This window comes from Sminthopsis crassicaudata, chromosome 1 (assembly GCF_048593235.1).
Source record: "Sminthopsis crassicaudata isolate SCR6 chromosome 1, ASM4859323v1, whole genome shotgun sequence".
Classification (NCBI taxonomy): domain Eukaryota; kingdom Metazoa; phylum Chordata; class Mammalia; order Dasyuromorphia; family Dasyuridae; genus Sminthopsis; species Sminthopsis crassicaudata.
In genome coordinates this window covers 749,578,415-749,598,423 of record NC_133617.1, presented here as the reverse complement: position 1 = coordinate 749,598,423, position 20,009 = coordinate 749,578,415, and the positions used below count along the sequence as shown (strand labels likewise).

The 20,009-nt window shown below is 57.9% G+C and overlaps 1 protein-coding gene across 2 annotated transcripts in view; it reads left to right on the top strand.

Annotated features, from left to right (window-relative positions):
• VPS41 (VPS41 subunit of HOPS complex) overlaps nucleotides 1–20,009 on the top strand; it is a 145,932-nt gene that overhangs the window by 120,489 nt on the left and 5,434 nt on the right. For both annotated transcript variants that reach the window (XM_074284492.1, XM_074284491.1), the window contains exons 17-25: nucleotides 3,057–3,149; nucleotides 5,088–5,215; nucleotides 5,972–6,116; nucleotides 6,486–6,527; nucleotides 6,638–6,688; nucleotides 7,998–8,135; nucleotides 14,810–14,864; nucleotides 15,381–15,521; nucleotides 16,448–16,584. In XM_074284492.1, the coding sequence (XP_074140593.1) occupies nucleotides 3,057–3,149; nucleotides 5,088–5,215; nucleotides 5,972–6,116; nucleotides 6,486–6,527; nucleotides 6,638–6,688; nucleotides 7,998–8,135; nucleotides 14,810–14,864; nucleotides 15,381–15,521; nucleotides 16,448–16,584 (930 nt within the window). The remainder of the gene's footprint in view (nucleotides 1–3,056; nucleotides 3,150–5,087; nucleotides 5,216–5,971; nucleotides 6,117–6,485; nucleotides 6,528–6,637; nucleotides 6,689–7,997; nucleotides 8,136–14,809; nucleotides 14,865–15,380; nucleotides 15,522–16,447; nucleotides 16,585–20,009) is intronic.

The following is a 20,009-nucleotide window of genomic DNA, read 5'->3' as shown; positions in this document are numbered from 1 at the left end:
TTGGCGCTGCTTGGGGAAAAGCATCAGAATGGGAACCCCAGCTGGGAGAGAAGGGAACGGGAAGGGTGCCGGAGGCAGAGCCGCTCAGCTTTCGCGGGCTTTCTCCCCCTGAGAGAAGGACCTTAGAAGGACCAGGCAGAATAAACACAGCTAAGATCTTGACAGTTGATTCCCAAGATAATCAGAGAGATGGTAAGAGGGCCAGGGCCCTGCATACTGAGCCATTAGCAGAGATGGTTTTCTTGAAAGATTATGAAGAATCAGGGAGGTTTTCAGGACTATAGTAATGCCCCCAAATATTATAAGCATTTACATTCCATGACTGACAGCTGAGGACTGGGGAGACCAGACTGGATTGTTGCGCTCCTAGAACCCTCAGCGCCTGACATACAGCAAGCAGCAACTTCATCAGGGCCGGTTGATTGATCAGGCAGCAGATTCTAAGAACAATGCTCAGTGTGTGCAAAGTGGAAATCAGCCATCTGTGCATGTGCTGGAGGAATTAGGTTTGGTTAGCCTGGAAAAGCGGACTCTTGTCCAGTCTAGAAAAGGGAAATGAGTCTGTGTGCAAGTTCTGGAGGCTCTTCTGTGGAAGAGGAGGGAGATTTGTGCTTGCCCCCGGGAGGGCAGAATGGGGAGCAGGAAGTGGCACTTCAGGCTCTACAACAAGAAAAACCCATGGCTTCCAGGCTTGAGTGGTGTCTGTTGGCAATAATGCGGTGGCCTAAGGGAGATCACAGGGGAAAGGAAATGTCTCAGCAAGGTAGAGGGGGAAGGGAAGGCAGGTGGGCAGCTGGAGACTTCCCAGGCCTAGGAGACTGTCCAGGACTTTGGGTGAATCCCTTGTGGACGACCTTTGGGAAGAAGGGGATGAAAACTGCACAAGAGGCAGGGGAAAGGTAGCAGCTTCTGCTGCTCAGGAAGCCGCACTCTCCCTGGGAGCGCCCAACCCTAGGGGAGGGATTACCAAAAGAAAAGGGGAAGATGGCGGCTGCTTCTGTGCAGTTTCATTATTACTGTGGGAGCTACTCTGATCTTTTCTTTCAGTGGATATGTTGAGATTACTGCTAGCAACTTGGAATTCATTGCTAGTTATAACCCTTCTGTTTTCCTTCGTAATATCTCTCATCTTCTAGATCTTCTCCTCTTCCTCTTCCTCTTTCTCTCTCTGTCTCTGTCTCTCTTTCTCTGAATCTTTCATGTCTCTCACTCCCTCTGTCTCTCTTTCCCCTTCCTCCTCCCCTTCTTCTTCCTTCTGCCCCCTCTATTCCTCCCTTCTTCTCTCCCTTTCTCCTTCCTTCTCATTCTGCCTCCTTTCTTTGTCCCTCTTCCTCTCCCCCTCTCCTTCATTGCCTCCCCACCCCAACAGCTTTATGTCTATTTAAACTCAATAATCCCAAAAGGGCAGATGAAGATCTTCCCAGGGTACGGTGCAGTTGATTTTGAGCCGTTTGCTTTTCTTCAGGGTTGAAGGTATTTTCATACTAACAGTTTTAGAAATGGCTTTCTTTAGAGTCACGCAGTGGGAGTGGGATGCTGTCTCTATCGGGATTTTTCCTGGTTCGGTGCCTTTAAACCATCTCACACACTGACAGTGCATGTGCAGACGGCCTCATTTTGGCTGTGCCCAGTGAGGAGCCGGAGTACATTTGCCCCTGAAGTTAGAAAGTGCTTTTTAATGGAGGAGAGATATTTGCCTTTCAATGTCAGAGCGCAGAGAGATGATGTTTATTTTTGTTTCTGCCTGTCCCGTTCATCAGACTGTAAAATACAAAATATTTGGCTTCTGCTGGAGGACCTCTTACCCATTTCATCTTTCTCGTGGGCTGCGCTTCTCCTTTTGTCGACGGCCACACTGTGAGACAAGTTCCACTGCTTGGTTCCAAGTGTTTTGCTATTTGCCTGGTTTGGATCCTTTCCTAGACACGTTACAGGAAACTTTAGAGGCTGTAAGAGAGCCCCCGACTGCAGAATACGCCTTTCGCAGAATTCTGGATTTCCATCTGTTGGTCCTTGGAATCTGTCTGTGGCCGCTGGGTTCTCACCTGCTGCTCTGACGGAGCTGGGATTCTGGCAGGGCCGGCGCCTCCTTCGCTGGCTGAGGCCCTCCTCTGTGGGACGGGCCTGGCTCCTTCCTTCAGCCATTTGTCCAGGCACCGGAGGCTTTTGTCCATGTTAAGTTTCTTGTCATTGATCTTTAATATTACCTCTTATATGTTAAATTTCCTATTGAGTTCAAGTTTGGTTGAGAGAAAGAAGATCTGCAAGTTTGTTGAACGTCCTTTTTTTTTTCCATTCAATATCATGGATAATTTTGCTGGATACGATATTTGTGGCCACAGCTTAGTTCTTTTGATTGCTGGTATATGTGAATCCAGGATTATAACGTGCTGTCGTCTCCAGAGACTGACGATCGCGCTCTGGGAGGAGATGTGCTGTCATTAACTGCCGCCAAGTCTGACCTCATGTAGAGACTCTTCCTCTCCCTCCGGAGAGCCGCCTCAGGTCTGGTCCAGACAGGACTCTCCATCTCTCCAGAGCCGCCCGCTTTTATCCTCCCAGAGAATGGGCGTGGGATAACGCAAGGGCTTCTGGGGAAAATTACTTCAACCAATGAACTTGCTCCTCCTAAGCATGCAAGCTCCTCCCCAGGAGTTCACAAGTAAAACTCCCAGGAAAGGCCAGAACTAGAGAATTGTCAAGTACCGACTTAGCACTTAGTCAGAACCTAACACAGGATCTGTAGTTTTTTACCGAGATTGCTGATTTCTCGAGGCTGTTCCTCTGACTCTGTGCCCTGATCATCGCCCACGGGAAGCCCAGCTCTTTGGAGTGGTCACAGTTCTCTTCCCAGAGGTGATGTGGATAGCACGGTGTCATTATCCGCAGATGGTCCAGCCATGGGACCCCCAACACCTCCAGAGAAAACACGAGGCTCTTCCCACTTACTCAGTGCCTTGAGCTCTGAATTCAAGAAGTTAAATGCCCAACGACTGTTGTGAAAAGTTGAGATTTGTTTGTTTTGACCCCCATTTCCTACCTTTTTGGTCCTCCAGGCAATCAGCCCGTATTTGCCCAGAGGGGATCCCATTCTGAAGCCTCTCATCTATGAAATGATCCTGCACGAGTTTTTGGAGAGTGATTACGAGGTACCGGAGCTTGACACAATCCTTTTGTTTCCTCTTTAAAAAACCAGACCTGCCCGACTGTCCGGTGAATGGCTCACACATTTCCTCATTTTTTGGGGGCTGTCTTGAAGGTAAAGGACAGTCTTTGACTCTGGAGCTCCCATAGCTTGCCCAGAGCCTTGTCTAGTGAAAGCTGAATTGAAACAGCCTGAAAGTTATTTTTTTAAATTTATTATTGTATTTTCCTAGTTATATGTAAAAGTTTTTTATGACATATATTTTTAAAACACTTGAGTACCATATTCTTTGCCTTCCTCCTTCCTCCCCACATTAAGAAGACACATGGAAAGTCATGCAAAACATTTCCATAAAAGTCATGTTGCAGGGCCAGCTCGGTGGCGCAGTGGACGGAGCACCAGCCCTGAAGTCAGTTCAAATCTGGCTTCAGACACTTTTCCTGGCTGTGTGACCCTGGGCAAGTCACTTAACCCCAATTGTCTCAGGGGAAAAAAACAAAAACAAAAAGTGATGTTGCAAAAGAAAACATAGCTCTCCCCCGAAAAGAAATCCCCCAAGAAAAATAAATGAAAGAAAAGGCAAGCTTCAGGCTGTGTTCGGACGCAGTTCTTTCTCTGGGGATGGGTGGGGTTTTTCATCCTAAGTCCTTCCCCGTAGTCCTGGATCACTGCATTTCTGAGAGCAGCGAGGTCATTCCCAGCCAATGGCCCTCAGCGCTGTTACTTTGTGCAGTACGTTTCGCTCTCCATGAGCCAATGGAGACTTTGGAGGTTCTTCTGAGAGCTTCCTGCTCGCCATTCCCACAGAACAGTGACGTCCCATCCCAGCCACACTTCACAGCTTATGCAGCCTCTCCCCCTGGAGGGGCATCCCCTCAGTTCCTGACTCTCTGCCCTGAGAAAAGAGCTGCCTCAGGTGTTTTGTGCACATGTCCCCAGCTCACCTAAGCTCCCTTCCCTTTGGGGTTTCCTGTGCCAGGTGAAGGCCGAGACAGTCGGCTTGGGGGACTCCGCCCCTTGGCTCCCCCACAGTTTGACAAACCTGAGGGCAGAGCAGCGTGGAGGGGAGTCTGGGGCCAACCTTCCGAAGAGAGTGAGCCTGAAAGGGTGGCCAAGGGGCTGAGACCGGGTGGGGAGGGCTGCAGGTTATGAAGGGCTTTGGAGTCCCTTCACTCATGATCCAGTTCCCATCTCCAGCCCCCAAGGGCCAAGGAGGCTAAGGGAGAGGCCCACGGCCCTGACCCCGTGTCACTGAGCACCTCCTGTGTTCAGACCCCGTGCCAGGCTGGGGATATAGAGAAAGGCAGAAATGGCCGCCTGGCGATCGCCAAGTGCCCTTCCACTTCACGCCCGGCCTGTGGGCCTCCTGTCTGCCGGGGCCCGTCTGCTGTCCCAGCCCTGGGCCCGTCCCGCTCGGCCCCTTCCGAGTCTCTTTGTACCTTTGTCTCCGGATGGGCCCGAGCTCTTGGCAGCCGCCCCTTCCCATTGGGGACGGAGTTGGGCCCTCTCCGGGCCTTCCATTTTACAGTTTCTTCATCTGGGGGCCGGTCAGTATTTCTGGGCAGAGCCAACCGGCCACTGCCTGCAAAGGTGAGGGCGCCCTTCTGTCGGCCTCTGCAGGGTCGCCCATCAGAGTGGTCGGAGCTCAGGCCGGGCAGCCGTGCCAGCTGCTGCCCTGTTCCCTGTCCCCCCCAGGCACAGGCCTTCATTCGGACCCTTCTAGTCTAGTGTTGGCTGAGGCCCTGCAGATTCTGGGCTGGTGGGCTTTGAGACCCCCACGCTGTAGGAGCCACCCAGGCGGGTCCTTAAAGAACACATGGTTCCGTTCCCCGGACCTGCGAGCTCCCTGGCTTGCTTGCCAGCTGCCATGCCCTCCAGCCAGTGTGGGAGCCCAGAGCCCCTTGGGAAGCGGCCCCCAAGCTGCCCTCCTCTCTTCCCGCAGGGCTTTGCCACGCTGATCCGAGAGTGGCCCGGGGACCTCTACAACAACTCGGTGATCGTGCAGGCTGTTCGGGACCACCTCAAGAAGGAGCCTCAGAACCGGACCCTGCTGCAGACCCTGGCTGAGCTGTGAGCGCCCCTGGGCTTGGGCTCCCTCCTCAACGTCCGATTGCCTCACACAGCGCCCACTTGCCTAAATGTTTAATGGCCACCATGTTAAGTGTGAAATTGGGGCTGCCAGCGGGCTCCTGCTTTTGGAGGAGCAAAGCTGTTTTTAATTAGCCACAGACTAGCCTCAGTTGTTCTGGGGCATCTTGGGGGGAAAGGGGGGGTCGGGGCTGCCGTGGTCTAAAGGTCACTCTGGGGGGGGGGTCTCCTCTTCATTCCCTCTTCCAGCCTCAGCCCAGAGCCCCCGGGCTATGTTCCCAGCTGCTTTTGGGCTTTTCAGAGGCAACATGTCCAAAGCCTCGCTCAGCTTCCCCAGACTCCCAGCTTCTGTCCCAGCACCCCCAGGCCTGCAGTGCTCCGAGCTCTCGACCCTGCACGTCCCTCCCCCGGGTCTAGCCCAGCAGCCCCCTGCCTCCGGCCTCCCCCTTCACTGTCCTTGCTCTCCTCAGGGTCAGATGGCGCCCCTGGCCCAGACCCTGCCCTGGGCTCCACTCTGGCCCTCCCTCAGGCCTGAAGGCCCAGATTTGGTCCTTCCTCCTTTATAATCCTCCTTTCTTCAGTACCGAGGCTCCCTGAGGCCTTTCTGGCCGGCCCCCCCGACACCAAGGGCCGTGTCCCAGAAGTCTCAGTGCGGGGCTCCTCCCGCTGGCACGGTGCCTCCCCGGGGGCCCCCGGCCCAACCCCTGTGACTGACCGGAGGCCCGGCCTTGTTCCTAGGTACACGTACGACAAGAGCTACAGCCAGGCCCTGCAGATCTACCTGACGCTCCGCCACAAGGACGTTTTCCAGCTGATCCACAAGCACGACCTCTTCAGCTCCATCCAAGACAAGATCGTGCTGCTCATGGACTTCGATGCCGAGGTGCGCCTCTGCCCCGGGAGCACCGCCTTGTGACTGCCAGGCTTTGGGGAGGAGGGAGGCTTGTCGTGCTGGGAGCCCCCGGGCCTGAGAGGGCCCATTGGCCCAGATGTCTTGGAGGCCAGGAGGCAGAAAGGCTCCTCTGGGCAGCCGCGCTCACCAATGTGTCCAGAGGAGCGGGCGCCCTCAGAGAGACCGGGACAGTGGGCACCCACACGAACGTAGGGCACGGCCGGCGTCCTGCTGACGTTTGGGGAGGGAGGGCGTCCTGTGGAGGGGGGAGACTGTTCTCCATTCCCATGGCCGGCACGTGCTCACTGGAGCTCCTGGTGCCCGGGTGTGCCGGCTCCACCGTGCCCCTCTCTGTTTCAGAAAGCCGTGGACATGCTTCTGGACAACGAGGACAAGATCTCCGTGAGTTTGGGAATGTTTCACATGTTAGCCGGGGGGTGCGGGGATCTGAGCCCCACAGGAATGGGGCCCTGCGTCCTTGGGCACACGCCATGACTTTCATTTTTCTGCAGATAAAAAAGGTTGTGGAGGAGCTGGAAAACAGGCCGGAGCTGCAGCACGTGGTGAGTCCCCTCCCTTTCCTTTTGGATCCTCGGCCAGACCAGCCTTGGCTTCCCAGGGTGACAGCTCTGGGGAATGGGCACGTGCCCATGGTCACCTAGGGGCCCTGCAGCAGGGGAGAGCGGGCACGCGACCAGGGTTATCCAGGGGCCCTGGAGCAGGGGAGAGCGGGCACGCGACCAGGGTTATCCAGGGGCCCTGGAGCAGGGGAGAGCGGGCACGCGACCAGGGTTATCCAGGGGCCCTGGAGCAGGGGAGAGCGGGCACGCGACCAGGGTTATCCAGGGGCCCTGGAGCAGGGGAGAGCGGGCACGCGACCAGGGTTATCCAGGGGCCCTGGAGCAGGGGAGAGCGGGCACGTGCCCATGGTCACCTAGGGGCCCTGCAGCAGGGGAGAGCGGGCATGCGACCAGGGTTATCCAGGGGCCCTGTGCCTGTGCCCTCCCAGGCACGCTGGCCCGAGCTGGGCCCACCTTCCCTGGAGCGGGTCTGCAGCTCTCCCACAAGTCTGGAGCCCCGTTCCCCTCCTTTTTCATCCTTTTGGCTATTGCCAGAAGTGAGTGTGGCCACTGTGAGGCTCGGCCCTTGGTCAGGGAGGGCAGAGCGTCCGGCCAGGATGCCAGAGCGGCCGCAGGCAGCGAGTCCTGTGGCAGGATGGCTCTGAGCTGCTGGGCTCAAGCTCACCTGGGCCCGCTGCGTAGCGGGGAGTGTCGGGGTCGGGGCTCACCTTCAAGCCTAGTGCAGAGTTGGGGGAAACGCGCTGCTGCAGCCATCCTGCCGAGAGCCGGGTGCGAGTGTCCATCCTGGAGGGGAGGAGGGTGGAGGGCCTGGAAAGCTGGTGGAAAATCCCCGTGGGCTCACTCCATCCTCGCTCTGCTCAGCTGCCAAGAGCCGGTGGGAACCCCGGGTCCCAGGCCAGCCTGACCCCCGGCCGTGCCTTTGCATTCCGGCTTCTGAAATCGCCTCCGCTCTCATCACTGGGGCCTGGGGCCCAGGAGTGAGAAGGGGCTCCATGGGTGACCCCCATCTGCTGCAGGAGGGTCTCAGGGACTTGTCCAAGACCATCCAGCCAGGGAGCGTCAGAGCCAGGATCTGAAGCCGACCCTCTGACCCCCCCCCAGCCCAGCCCTCGGGCTGTGCTTCTCACACCCCTCCTCTCTGTGGCCCTTGGGGCCCGAGTCACAGCCAGGGCTTTGAAGGGGGCCGTGTCCGGGTCTTTCAGGGGAGAGCTGGGAGGAGGCGCACAGCCTGGCTGCCCCACCCCACCCCACCCACACTAATCTGGGTGCCTTTGTCCTCTGTTCCTTTCAGTATCTGCACAAGCTTTTCAAGAGGGACCATCACAAGGGCCAGCGCTTCCACGAGAAGCAGATCAGCCTTTATGCCGAGTACGATCGTCCCAACCTGCTGCCCTTTCTGCGGGACAGCACCCACTGCCCCCTGGAGAAGGTAAGCGGCCGGCTCCCCCCACCGCCGACGTGGTCGCCACCTGCCCGGTCTGGGCCACAGCTGGAGCCTCTCTCTGAGGGAGCTTTTAGACCCTTCGTGGGCCTTCCTGAACCCGGCAATAAGTGGGGTCCCTGGGGCTCAAGCCGAAGGAGCCACCAGGGATCCGGGGGCCGGGCCGGGCTTGGAAACAGCCATGGGGAGAAACCATTAGGAAGCCAGGTCAGAATCGGTTTGCTAATCCCAGGTCACTGCCCAGGGAACAACGTCACGCTTGTCCAAGTGAAGCCAGAGTCAGGGAGTCTGTTGCTCCTTCTCTCCTTCCTCTGTCTCTTCCTTTCCTTCTCCCCTTTCCCTCCTTTCCTTCTCCCCTTTCCCTCCTTTCCTTCTCCCCTTTCCCTCCTTTCCTTCTCCCCTTTCCCTCCTTTCCTTCTCCCCTTTCCCTCCTTTCCTTCTCCCCTTTCCCTCCTTTCCTTCTCCCCTTTCCCTCCTTTCCTTCTCCCCTTTCCCTCCTTTCCTTCTCCCCTTTCCCTCCTTTCCTTCTCCCCTTTCCCTCCCTTCCTTCTCCCCTTTCCCTCCTTTCCTTCTCCCCTTTCCCTCCTTTCCTTCTCCCCTTTCCCTCCTTTCCTTCTCCCCTTTCCCTCCTTTCCTTCTCCCCTTTCCCTCCTTTCCTTCTCCCCTTTCCCTCCTTTCCTTCTCCCCTTTCCCTCCTTTCCTTCTCCCCTTTCCCTCCTTTCCTTCTCCCCTTTCCCTCCTTTCCTTCTCCCCTTTCCCTCCTCTCCACCTTGCCTCCTCCCTCCTTCTCTCCTTTTCTCCTTCCCTCCTCCCTTCCTCAGATAGATATACACAGGGCCCTATGGGCTGGGGACAGAGCACTGAACATCGCACTCTCTCTGGCCAGCAGCTCCATCTCCAGACTCCGTGATTTTCACTCTGTCTCCATCCTTCTTGGTGTCCTCGGCCATTGTTGGCTCCCCCGGGCACATTTCGTGGCATTTCCCTCTCCTGGTTTTCCTCCCAGCCGGCCGGTGTTCCTTCACTGGTCTTCACCCGCCTCATGCCCACGGATGGTCACTCCCGGCCCTCTTTTTTTTTCTGTTTTTGCTCTTTTGCGTAGTAATCTTCTCCGTTTCCATGGATTCAGTTGCAGACTCTGTGTCAGTGATTTTGGCTTTATCCGGCCCTAATCCCTCTTCTGACCTTCTGTCTCGTGGCTCCATGACAGCTATGACTGCATATTCTGTGGATGTCTGAAATTCAGCAAGTTCCCAACAAAATTCATGTTTTCTCCCAGCAATACTTCCCCTCTTCCTAAACTTCCTCTTCCTCTAGATGGCGTCACCGCCCTCCCAACCCCCGCCTTGCTCTTAAATCGAGTCCCAGTCTCACTCTTGGGGAGCCCGTGCTCTCTGCCTGCAGGCCCGTGGGCTTCCTCCACGGCCCCGGTCAGCGTCCAAAAGCGGCCCCGTCGTCCCAGCTGCGAGCATTCTGTGGAGTCGGCTGCTTTCTGCAGTTTTCCGGGTTCTTCAGGGCGCTGCCCCCGCCTCAGCTGAGCTGTGTGACGGCCCGACAGGCCGGACCCCAGCTTCCGGGGGCTGCAGGCTCGGCCCTCAGACGTGCAGGCCAGCCCCGGTTCCCCGGCTGGCGTTAGCAGCGCTCAGGAGTCAGGAAACTCACAGCGTTCAAGGCCTTAAACGGACGTCCGCGTCGTAACCCGTGGAGGCTTTGCTAGAATGAGCTGCTGTCGTCTCCTCGAGGTAGGAAAGGTGGATGCCCTGGTTGTTTGTAACTTAGACGGGCCCATTTGTACTCACCTCGTGGCTTTAAGGAGATGCGGGTGACTTCAGCTCCCAGTTCGGTTGTTAAGCGTCTTTCCTTTTAAACAAGAGAATGGAAATTCGCACGTCACCCTGTTTGAAGCTCACAGTCCTAATGAGGTTGTTGGGAAAGAGAAAAATCCATTTTCTCTCTCACTGACCAATGGGGCGGCTGGTTCGGGCCACATTTGCCTGTGCCCGCGAGGGATTCGCTTCCCATGAGTCCTGCCCCTCACGACGTTGAAAACGGCTCCAGAAAGCTCAGAGACCCGGGGCCGAACGCGGGATTTGCCAATCCAGGACTCGAAGCCAGATCGCGGGCCTCCTGGCGCAGACCTCCAGGGCTGAAGGAGGTGGCACGTGGGCCAGGTCCAGAGGGAAGCAGTCGGGAGCCAGTTGGGCCTTTTGAAGACCGCGTCTGTGCTGGGAGAAGGGCGAGGCCTCTTTATTCTGGGGAAGTCGTCAGTGAAAGAAGGAAACCGAAGGGCTCGGAGCCCCAGAGGTCCCGGGCACCTCGCCCGGCGGCAGCAGCGCCCGAGGACCCGCTGGCAGTGCTTTCTGAGCAGCCCCTCCCGCACCCGGGGCCTGCACAGCTTAACCTGCTCTCCTTCAGGGGCCGGGGAGTTGGCCCGCACCGGGAAGCTGCTCCCGAAGGAGGCTTGTAAAGGGGCCGCGGGGAGGATAGCTGAATGAGACGGCGAGAACAGGGGAAAGGCGATGCAGCCTTTGTGCCGGGCCACTGTGTTCCCCCCCAAGTAAACTGCCCGTCCAGCAGTAGTTGCACAGAGACCGGCTCCATCAGAAGTCTTTTGAAAACAGAACGTAGGGTCACAGATCATTAGCCCCTTAAATCACAACATGGAAAAGCTCGTACGCGATTTCTCAGGGCTTCGGCTGCCTTCTGAAAGGAGGCCTGATCCTGAAAATGCCCCCCCCCCCCCCCAAAGCGCAGGATTGCGAGGGGGAGAAATAATGTGCCAGGTTTCCGAAGGCCTTTAATTATTTTGCACCAGCTTGTGGCCCTTTAGGTCTGGGAGCTTTTCCCTTCATTTGCTCTAAGGAATAAAGGCCTCAGGAGAGAGACGGGGCAGCTTACAAACTGTCTTCAACTTGATGTTCAGAGCAGGAGGGGAAACTTCCCCCTTGAGAAATGCCTCGGAATAAGCAGAGTGGGATTCACAAGGCTTCACCTAAATGCCTAAGTTAGGAGGGAAAAAGTCTGGGGGACCTGGGGCTCCTGCTCATTCAAAGGAGAAAAAAGCTTTATTCGCGCAGGGAAAGGTGATTGTGTCCGCCAGTGCAGCCCACGGTCCCTCGGAAGCCATTGGTCGAAAAGTGCCCTTCCTGCGGCCGGCCCGGCGAGGGGCTCCGCCCCGACCCAGCCAGGCTGGCCCCGGGCCATAGATGGGTCCTGCTTGCACCCATGCACCCGTGGGCAGAGTTTGCAAGGCCCAGGGTCGCCCCAGCGGGCTTCTAGTGGCTAAAGCAGAAGGCCCGGACTGGGTTCTGCCAGGCCAGGCCTGTGGATGCCTCCTGGGGCTCGCTGGAGCCTCTCCTGCCTAGGAATAAGAAGGGAAGTTGGGCGGCAGGCGGTGCGTTGGGGCCTTTCCCTTTCCCCGTTACTTTCCCCCTCTTCCCCCTCTCTTGCCCCACTCTCTCCTGAGCACGGCCCCCAGCCCCTCACCAGGAAAAAATCTGCGCTTCTTTCTGTCTTCCCAGCCGCGTTTGCTCCTGGATTTCCTGGGGAGCTTTCTTTAACCTGAGATAGGAATGAGAGATGGCTGAAAGTGCCGCCCAGCGGGGGCCGGCCTGCGACCTCGTGGGCCAGCCCCGGGTACTTGTGGTGGCCCCCACCCAGGAAGGGCTCCCTGCTAAGCCCGCTCTCTGCTCGCCTCCCCGGTTCTTTGAGCTCTCCGGCTCCTCCCCCTCAGGACCCGTCCTGGGCCCTCTCCTCCCCTTCTTCGGCTTCCTGGCCGATCTCCACGGTGCCCATGGATTCCATGCTCGTGCTCACCCCGAGCTTTCTCCCACACCTCTGCTGCCCCTGGTCTCACATTTGCAGCCTTCCAGACTTCCCAAACCGGATCTCCAGTAGTCTTCTTATCCAGAAGAGAATTTGTTCTCTTTCCCCCTGAGGCTTCCCCTGCTACTTCCCCTCTTTCTGCGGAGGGCACCCCCCACCCTCCCAGGCCCTCAGGCTCCCAACTGGAATCCCCCCAGATCCCTCGCTCCCTCTTAGCCCCCGCAGCCCCGCCGGCGCCAAGGCCTGGCACCTCACCTTTGCCATGTCTCTCGAACACACTTCTTCCTCTCCTGTGGCCCGGGCCAGGCCTTCGCCCCCTCCCCGCCTGGACCGCTGCAGGAGCCGCTGGGGGCTCGGCCACCAAAATGATTCCCTAACAGCTCAGGACTGTCAGGTTCCCCGGCCCACTCAGCAAGCTCCAGGGCGGCTCCCGAAGATCCGGTTTGGCGGGCTGAGCCCTCCCCTTCCACACCCCCTGTCCAAGGACCGTGCCTCTGTGCTCCCCGTGGCTCTCCATCTCCGGTTGTCCCTGGCTTCCTTCAGGCCCCCCCCCCAGCCCCCTTCCGAAGGAAGGATCGTTCCCTTATCATCCTCTCCGCTGCAGCTTTGTTCACGTGTTTGCTTGTTGCCCCCCCCCCCCCCCCCCCCCGCTGGCCTGTGGGCCCTTTGAGGGTCCCGATCATCTCCGGCCCCTTGGCTCTCCCCAGTTCTCAGCGCCGGGCCCGGCACATCTGCAGAAAGCGCTTGATGACGTTTCCTGACCGACAGGGTGTTAATCTTGGAAACCTCGGGGGCTTTTAAGAAGCCGCCTCAGCTCCACGTGAGCTCTTTTTCCTGATGATGAGGGGCTGGAGGGGGCGTGGAGCCCAGCTTCAGGGTTAAGACCCTCCGCCTCGTTCAGCCGGCTCGGACTTCTAGGAAGGCAAGTTAAGAGGGAACAAGCGCAAGAAGAATAACGGGCGCGATGGCGAGCCCCGGAGGGCAGCTCTTCCGGGATGCCCTTCCCAAGGGTGCGGGCACAGCCCAGAGAACTGTCCTGGGGCAGCTTCTGACCTGCTTGAACTGAGGGTCTGCAAGCCCCAGCTGTGCCCAGCCAGGAGAGGGCAGAGAGGGCTGGTACCTTCTCCGGTGAGTTCCCCCAGGGACCCATCAGAACTGGGCCAAAGGAAAGGGCTCCGGGAGAGAACCGCACTGATGTCTCCAGGTTGGGGCAGAGCCCCGGCTTGTCAGGACCTTGCCGTGCAGCCCACCTCATGCCTGTGACAGTGGGATCCTGAGCAGCGCGAGCAACACGGGCTCCTTTCTGGCCCTCGGGCTCCTCTCCCGACGCCTCCTCCTGAGCCTTTCAGCGGCGCTCTCTCTGGCCTTCCCTTCCTGCTGCGGGTACTCAGCGACTCCTCCGTCCTCAGCCCTCGGACTGACCCTTCTGCTCTTCCCAGCCCGACCTCTCTCCCTGGCGCCATTTCTGTCTCCATCTTTTGAAAGGGCGTTTAGGGTCATAGGCCATCGCAGCTGGAAGGGTCTGTCTTCTGACAAATGATCCCGGCCCAGAGGAGATCCCAGATCCTCCTGCTGGGCAGCCCGCTCCCTGCGCAGCTTCGGCTCAGACCCCCGGGCTTGGAGCTCCGTGCCCCTCTCGGTGCCCCTCTCTGTGCCCGCCCCAGGACTGCCCAGCCGCAGATTTCCGGGCCGCCGGAGCTAGCAGGCGTCTCTGGGGCCACCGGGGCTCACATCAGTTCCGTCTGCTTTCACGGCCGCCATTCTGGTCCAGGCCCTTGTGTGCCCAGGCCTCCCCGTGGCCTCCCCGTGACCAGTGCTTAAGCAGAGCTCCTTGCCACATTCCCTCTCATGGCGCCCCCTCATCAGCTTCCATCGGACACCGCGTCACGCCAGCCTCCCGGTACCGAGGTCATCGGGGCCTCCCGGGCTCCTCTCCGCCCTGAAGCTCCTGCCTTTTCTCCCCTGCCTCCCCCTTCTGAACCCTGGGTCTGCCCTGACCGGACTCCCATCAGCCACAGGGACAGCTCTGATCGCTGACGGTGGGACGCTCCGGGGGGGCTCCATGACTGGCCCTTTCATCAGGTGTCCGCCATCTGCCAGATGTGCACCGGCACAGAGGGAGGGGCTCCCCCTGGGGGAGGGGCTTGGGGGCACTCTCCTTCCCAGCCTTCCCCGCTCTTTGACACATGATCCCAGGCGCGTTGTCTGTATTTCTGTTCACTGTTTCTACCCACGATGGCTTCCTGTAGCCTGGCCCACGTCGGGCCCGCCGGGAGGCTTCAGTGGGTTGGGTTCCTGAGGCTGCAGGAGAGAAAGAAGAGGTGATGTCAGCTTCCGCTGCAGCCGTTACCTTCCTCCGTTTCCCGGGCCGGTCCAGAGGGACCCGTGACCGCTGGCGTCCTCGGGGGCCGACGGCGTGGACCCTCCCCCGAAGCGGCCCGCGGTGCCCGTAGACAAATCTGCCCTTTGTACATGGAAAGGACAGGCCGTGCCCCGAGCCGCCACTTGATTCTTTCGAGGGAATCTGATCTTCCGGCTCAATCTCTCCATTTTCACCTTTGATTTCCCTCTTCGGAGCAAAACCCTCCTCCGGCATGTCCCGGCCTGGGAGAGGATGCCAGCAGTGACATGGGGAAGGCGGTCCTGGGTTGGCCAAGAAGGCCGTGCTGCCGTCAGCCGGGGCGGGCCCAGGGGCCTCACGGCCACGTGCCGGGGCTCGGCCACACGAGAATCCTGGCTGCCAGTGGAGGCCTCGGGCCCGGGCCCCCGCTGGTCCCTGAGCCCCTCCATGTTGGGCTGCTCCAGAGTCACCTCTGTTTTCTTCTGCTCCAACTTAGGCTCTTGAGATCTGCCAGCAGAGAAACTTCGTGGAAGAGACCGTCTATCTGCTGAGTAAGTAACGCTGGGGGCTGCCGGTCACGCGCCAGACTCCGGAGCCGCCCCTGCCCCTGGATGCCAGTCCCGGGTGACCCTGCCGAGCCTTTCCCTTCTCGGGGTCACCTTTCCTCCTAAGGAGAGGGGGTGAAGCAAGGGGGGCCCGAGTTTTCACCTCTGTGGGGGAGTTGTCTTTCAAAGGAGATTTCCCAGAAGCCCTTGGGGCTTGGCGTGAGTGTGCCCGGGCTAGTGTAGATGCGGAACGGCCCTGAGAGGAAGGGAGGGAGTCTGCTGAGCCCCGGGGCGGGCGGAGTAGGCCAGTGCCGGCGGAGGGGGCCAGGCCCGGCAGGGAGCGGGCCGGTGCCATTAGAGGGGGCCAGGCCTGGCAGGGAGCGGGCCGGTGCCATTAGAGGGGGCCAGGCCTGGCAGGGAGCGGGCCGGTGCCGGTGGAGGGGGCCAGGCCTGGCAGGGAGCGGGCTGGCACTGGCGGGCGGTGTGTGGGCAGGAGTGACACCATTGCTTTCCCGCCCTCAGGCCGCATGGGCAACAGTCGGAGCGCCCTGAAGATGATCATGGAGGAGCTGCACGACGTGGACAAGGCCATCGACTTTGCCAAGGAGCACGACGACGCCGAGCTGTGGGAGGACCTGATTCTGTACTCCATCGACAAGCCGCGTAAGCCCCGCGTGTGTGTGTGTGTGTGTGTCTGTGTGTACGAGTGGGCGCACGTGCACATCTCTGGGAATGTGAGTCTGTGCTTACAGGTGGGTGCCTGTGGGGCATCGGGGCTGGCCTGGGGGAGGGACGCTCCCAGAAGCCCTTCCTTTTCCCAGCGCATCACCTGAGCAGCCTCCTGGGCTCTTTGTGAGCGGCCATCTTGGTTGCGTGCCCAGGCCGTGTTTGGGGTTCCCAGCGTTCTGCCCTAGCCCCCGACCCGGCCGCTGCCCTGACGCCCCGCGGTGGGCTCTCCCCGGATCTCTTCCCCTCCCCCCACACTCAGCGTGGGGAGAGCAGCTTTTGTCCAAGCTCGCCCGGCCCCTTTCAGAACGTGCAGAGAATCGTTTCACTTCGTCCCCCGGCAGCCATTTTTTCCTTTTTCAAATGAAAACGATCCACTTGGACACCATTAATCGGGCGCCCCTGCAGCCAGAGCTCGGGGCTCCCCCTCATGGCCCGGGAAGTCGTTCGGGTTCCGAGCTCTTTGCTCCGGTCTTCACTTGGCCTCGGCCTTCAGCCGTCCCTGTGGCTCAGCTGCCTGACCTTCGAGGCCTCGGCCTTGGAACCCCCTTTTCGGGCCCCCCATCTCACCCTTCCGGGCCCGCTGACCCTCCCCCCTGAGCCCCGGCCCCACGCGCTCACCTGGGCGCACTCCTACCCGCGCACATACACTCATGATGGATTTGTGTCCGCGCACACGACGCTGTCACCCCCGCACAATCCCACACCCGCACCCCCAGAGCCCCTCCAGGTGAGCCCGGCCCGTCAGCACTTGCAGAGTAAGCTCCGAGGGGGCACGGGCGGCGAGGGTCCGGTTCGTCTCCCGGCGGCGGGCGGCCCCTCGGGGCGACCCTGCGCTCACTCGGCCGCGTGTCTCTCCCCAGCGTTCATCACCGGCCTGTTAAACAACATCGGCACCCACGTTGACCCCATCCTCCTCATCCACCGAATTAAGGAAGGGATGGAGATTCCCAACCTCAGAGACTCGCTGGTGAAAATCCTGCAGGACTACAATCTCCAGGTAAGCGGCCCCTCCGGCAGAGAGAAGGCCGGCTCGAGCTTCGCCCCCGGCTGGCAGAAATGTCCCGTCACCGGGAAGGCCGGTGCCGGTCCCGAGGGCAGCGCCAGAGCCCCCGGCCCGCTCCAGGGCGGTCAGCAGGCCTCCTGGGGAGTCACTCTTGGGTCCTGCCCTGGGCGCCCCAAACCCCGCCGGCCACGAGAGCTGGGGTGTGGGCCTGGCCGCCAGCTTCCTGCGGTCTGCGGTCCGGCCCAAGGCTCAGCGTGGCTACCCGGCACTGGCTGGCTCTGTCTTCTCAGGCCCCAGAAGGTGGCCTCGGGAGGAATCGGGTTATGTCAGAGTTCTGGTTCTGATCCCGCCTGATTTTGGGAAAGCCACTCCCTGCTCCCAGACTCCAGGTCCGTCTCTCCTGATCAGTTATGTCAACTTGAAACCTCGTGACCGCTCCCTCCCTGAAAACTGTGGTCCTTCTCCCTCCATCGGGACCTGCCCAGGTGTCCCAGCGCTTCTCCAGATGCCGGGGGAGTTCATGGGACCCCTACGTCCCAAAGTCAGCCATTAAACCACAGAAATGACACTCAGGGGGCTGGCAGCATTTCCTTTACCTCCTTTGGCCTTGGAGTCGCTTCGTTCTTCATCAGTCGCCCCCAGAAGTGTTCCCGCCGCTCTTGAATTTTTCCGTTTGTTCCAAATGTGTTTGCTTTGAACCTAGGCCAGGCCGGGGGTGAGAAGTTCCTCCCCTGGAGAAGACTTTCCCACCGGGGGATGATTTGCCTCCAGTGACCTTGACTCAATGTCAGGAGCAAATTGAAAGCACTCCCATTAATCCACATTTTATGATAATTCATCCTCCTCCCTCCCTTATCGACATGCTAATTACAAATTATCTTTTAAATAGATCACTCATCCAGTTTGTGAACACTAATTTGTTTTCCTGTGATGACTTCCCCCAAACCCACCAAACCCTTGACTATTTTAGGTTGGGCTTCCTTCTCTCCAAGGAAAACCGTCCCCGATATAACAAGGATTTCTTCCCAGAAGCGGAAGAACCTCCAGAAAAGGAGAATTAGGAGGCAAAAGGTCGATGCCAGTGCGAGTCACGAGGCTCCTTGAGATGGGGTGCAGAGGTGGTACTTCCTTGTACCCCAAGGTTGGAACAGGAAAAAGGAGAAAAGCTAGTGGTCCTAGAAGGGAGGAAGCTGAAAGGGGGGGGGGGGGAAGTCTTGTTCCTGCTAAGGGAAGTGGGTGTGAGCAGCTGCCTGGAAGGAGCACATCTAGAAGGATGGAGAGAAGATGAGGCGTGAGTCTGGCCTTCAGGGCCCTGTGCCCTCGGGCCTGAGTGCACAGTGTTCTCCCTCTGGTTTCTGCTTCCTGGTTCTGCTCTGCCTGGGTTCTTCTCCCTCCGGCATCTTCCCGGCCAGCCTAAGCCTCCCAGCACAGGGAGCACTCACGAGTCCGAACAGACTCAGGTCTGGCCTTGAACCGTGACATGCCATAATTCATGCTTTCTTAATAGAGCTCCTGAGGCCGACAGACCCGAAGTAGAGGGACAATTGGGAGAGCATTCAGGGGATCCAGAATCGTGACTGAGACGGAGGGCAGACGGGCTGCTGTGGTGGCAGAAAAAGTGTTGACAGTAGATTGGAGGAGAGGGGTCTGGGAGGTGACCACAGGGAAAACCGGCAGGTTTGGAAAAGTGACAGGTGGAAGGAGGCGGGGGGAGCCAGTGACCTCCATCATTCCATCAGTATTCCAAGGCCATTTGGGAGTCAGTGGGGTTTCACTGGGGAGTGGGATTGTGGGTATTATGTGTATCTGTCAGTACGTTTGCGGCCTTAGGGTTCCGTGCAGATCAGTTCCATTTCTCTACCTGTGTAAAACGTCAGTAATGCTCGTGTGCTTTGTGAAATCTAACACGATGAAATGTGAGTGAAGATCGCCTCTGGAGGAGCGCTTTAGGAAGGGGACACCCTTAGGTGGGATAAATGGACACATAAGGCAGCGGCTCCTCCCAGGTCCTTGTAAGAATCAAATGAGGCAGTTTGGACTTTCTGGACCCTCAGTCACATCACCTTCCGCGGCTTCCATTTCCTCGTTTTGCAGATGAGGTCCCCTCCAGCTCTGGAGCTGAGACCAGATCTGTGGGCCTGGGAAGGCCCTGGAAATGGCTCCTGCTGGGATCTCGTGACAGGAGAGAACGCATTTGCCAGCCTCCTCTAGCATCGAGTCCTCCTCCATCTCGCTGATGTGCTTCGTTTGGACAGAGAGATGTGATAACGGCTTACAGGGCATTATGTGCGAGTAACTCGTACCTCGATCTAATGATCACCTGGAAAATATCTCCCTAGTTTATTGTGGATAGGACGAAGCTGCTCAGTAAAGCAGGGTAGATTCTACCTCTTGCTCCCGCTCATCACAAGCTTTTTGTCCACGTGACCGTCCTGCAGAGGTGCGGAGAAGCCGTTAACCCAAGGTTCGGGGGTTTTCAAATGATCGTGGTAGCAGAGAACCCAGTCACTGGGTCCAGATGACCACAGTTTGGGCCAGGAGGTTAAGGAAAGAAAGAACTGAGCCAGACTTCTGAGAACACATTAAATGTTTTAGATGAGCTGGAAAGCAGGCAGTCAGAAGAAAGGCTGAAAATCAGTAGGAAAATATGTAGGATGACCCCACAGTGCTCCCTCCCCTTTGTCAGTTATGAAAACCGCTTACTCTCTGCCTTTCCTGTCTAAGGCCTGCAGGAATTGAAGTCGACCACATCCTGTTGTTGAATTTTAGCAGGTTATTTAGCTCTGTCGTTGTCAAGACATACGTACCATGAGACTGAATAATGGGATATTGGCTCGTAATGTTTCCCATTATCTTTCCTGAAATTGTCCTTCTTTTGATTTTCTCCAGATTGTTATTTGTCCACATGCACTAAATGGATATTTTCTACCACTGGTTACCAGATTATCCCACAAACCTGCCTGATACTGGCAGAATCAGGGGTGAAATTTGTCTGTGTTTCCGTTATTTGGTTTCCGAGGTTCGGCTTATATTAAGAAAGGCGTGAAAGAAGCTACATTTGTGATATTCATGGCTTTTCATTCCCATGGATGCTTGTTTCTGAATACAGGTCCTTTTCTCAGGCGGATGGCAACACTTTTTTCAGAGGGCTGTGCTCCGTGTATCTCTTTAGAAAGGTGGGAGCCTGCTGGGCAGATGATTCTGTCTCTTTTCATTCATTTTTTTCCCCATATTTGATCTTCTAAATTGAGAAATGTTGAGTTTTCTGTTAACCTGAGTTCAGCAACGTGCTTAATTCTGATTTTGCCTTTAAAATCCATTCAGATTTCCCCCTTGGGCACTTTTTTCTTGTGAACCAGTCATCAGTGCATGTAATTCATCTCACTCTCAGATAAGTTGAGTCTTACGAGCTCCTTCTT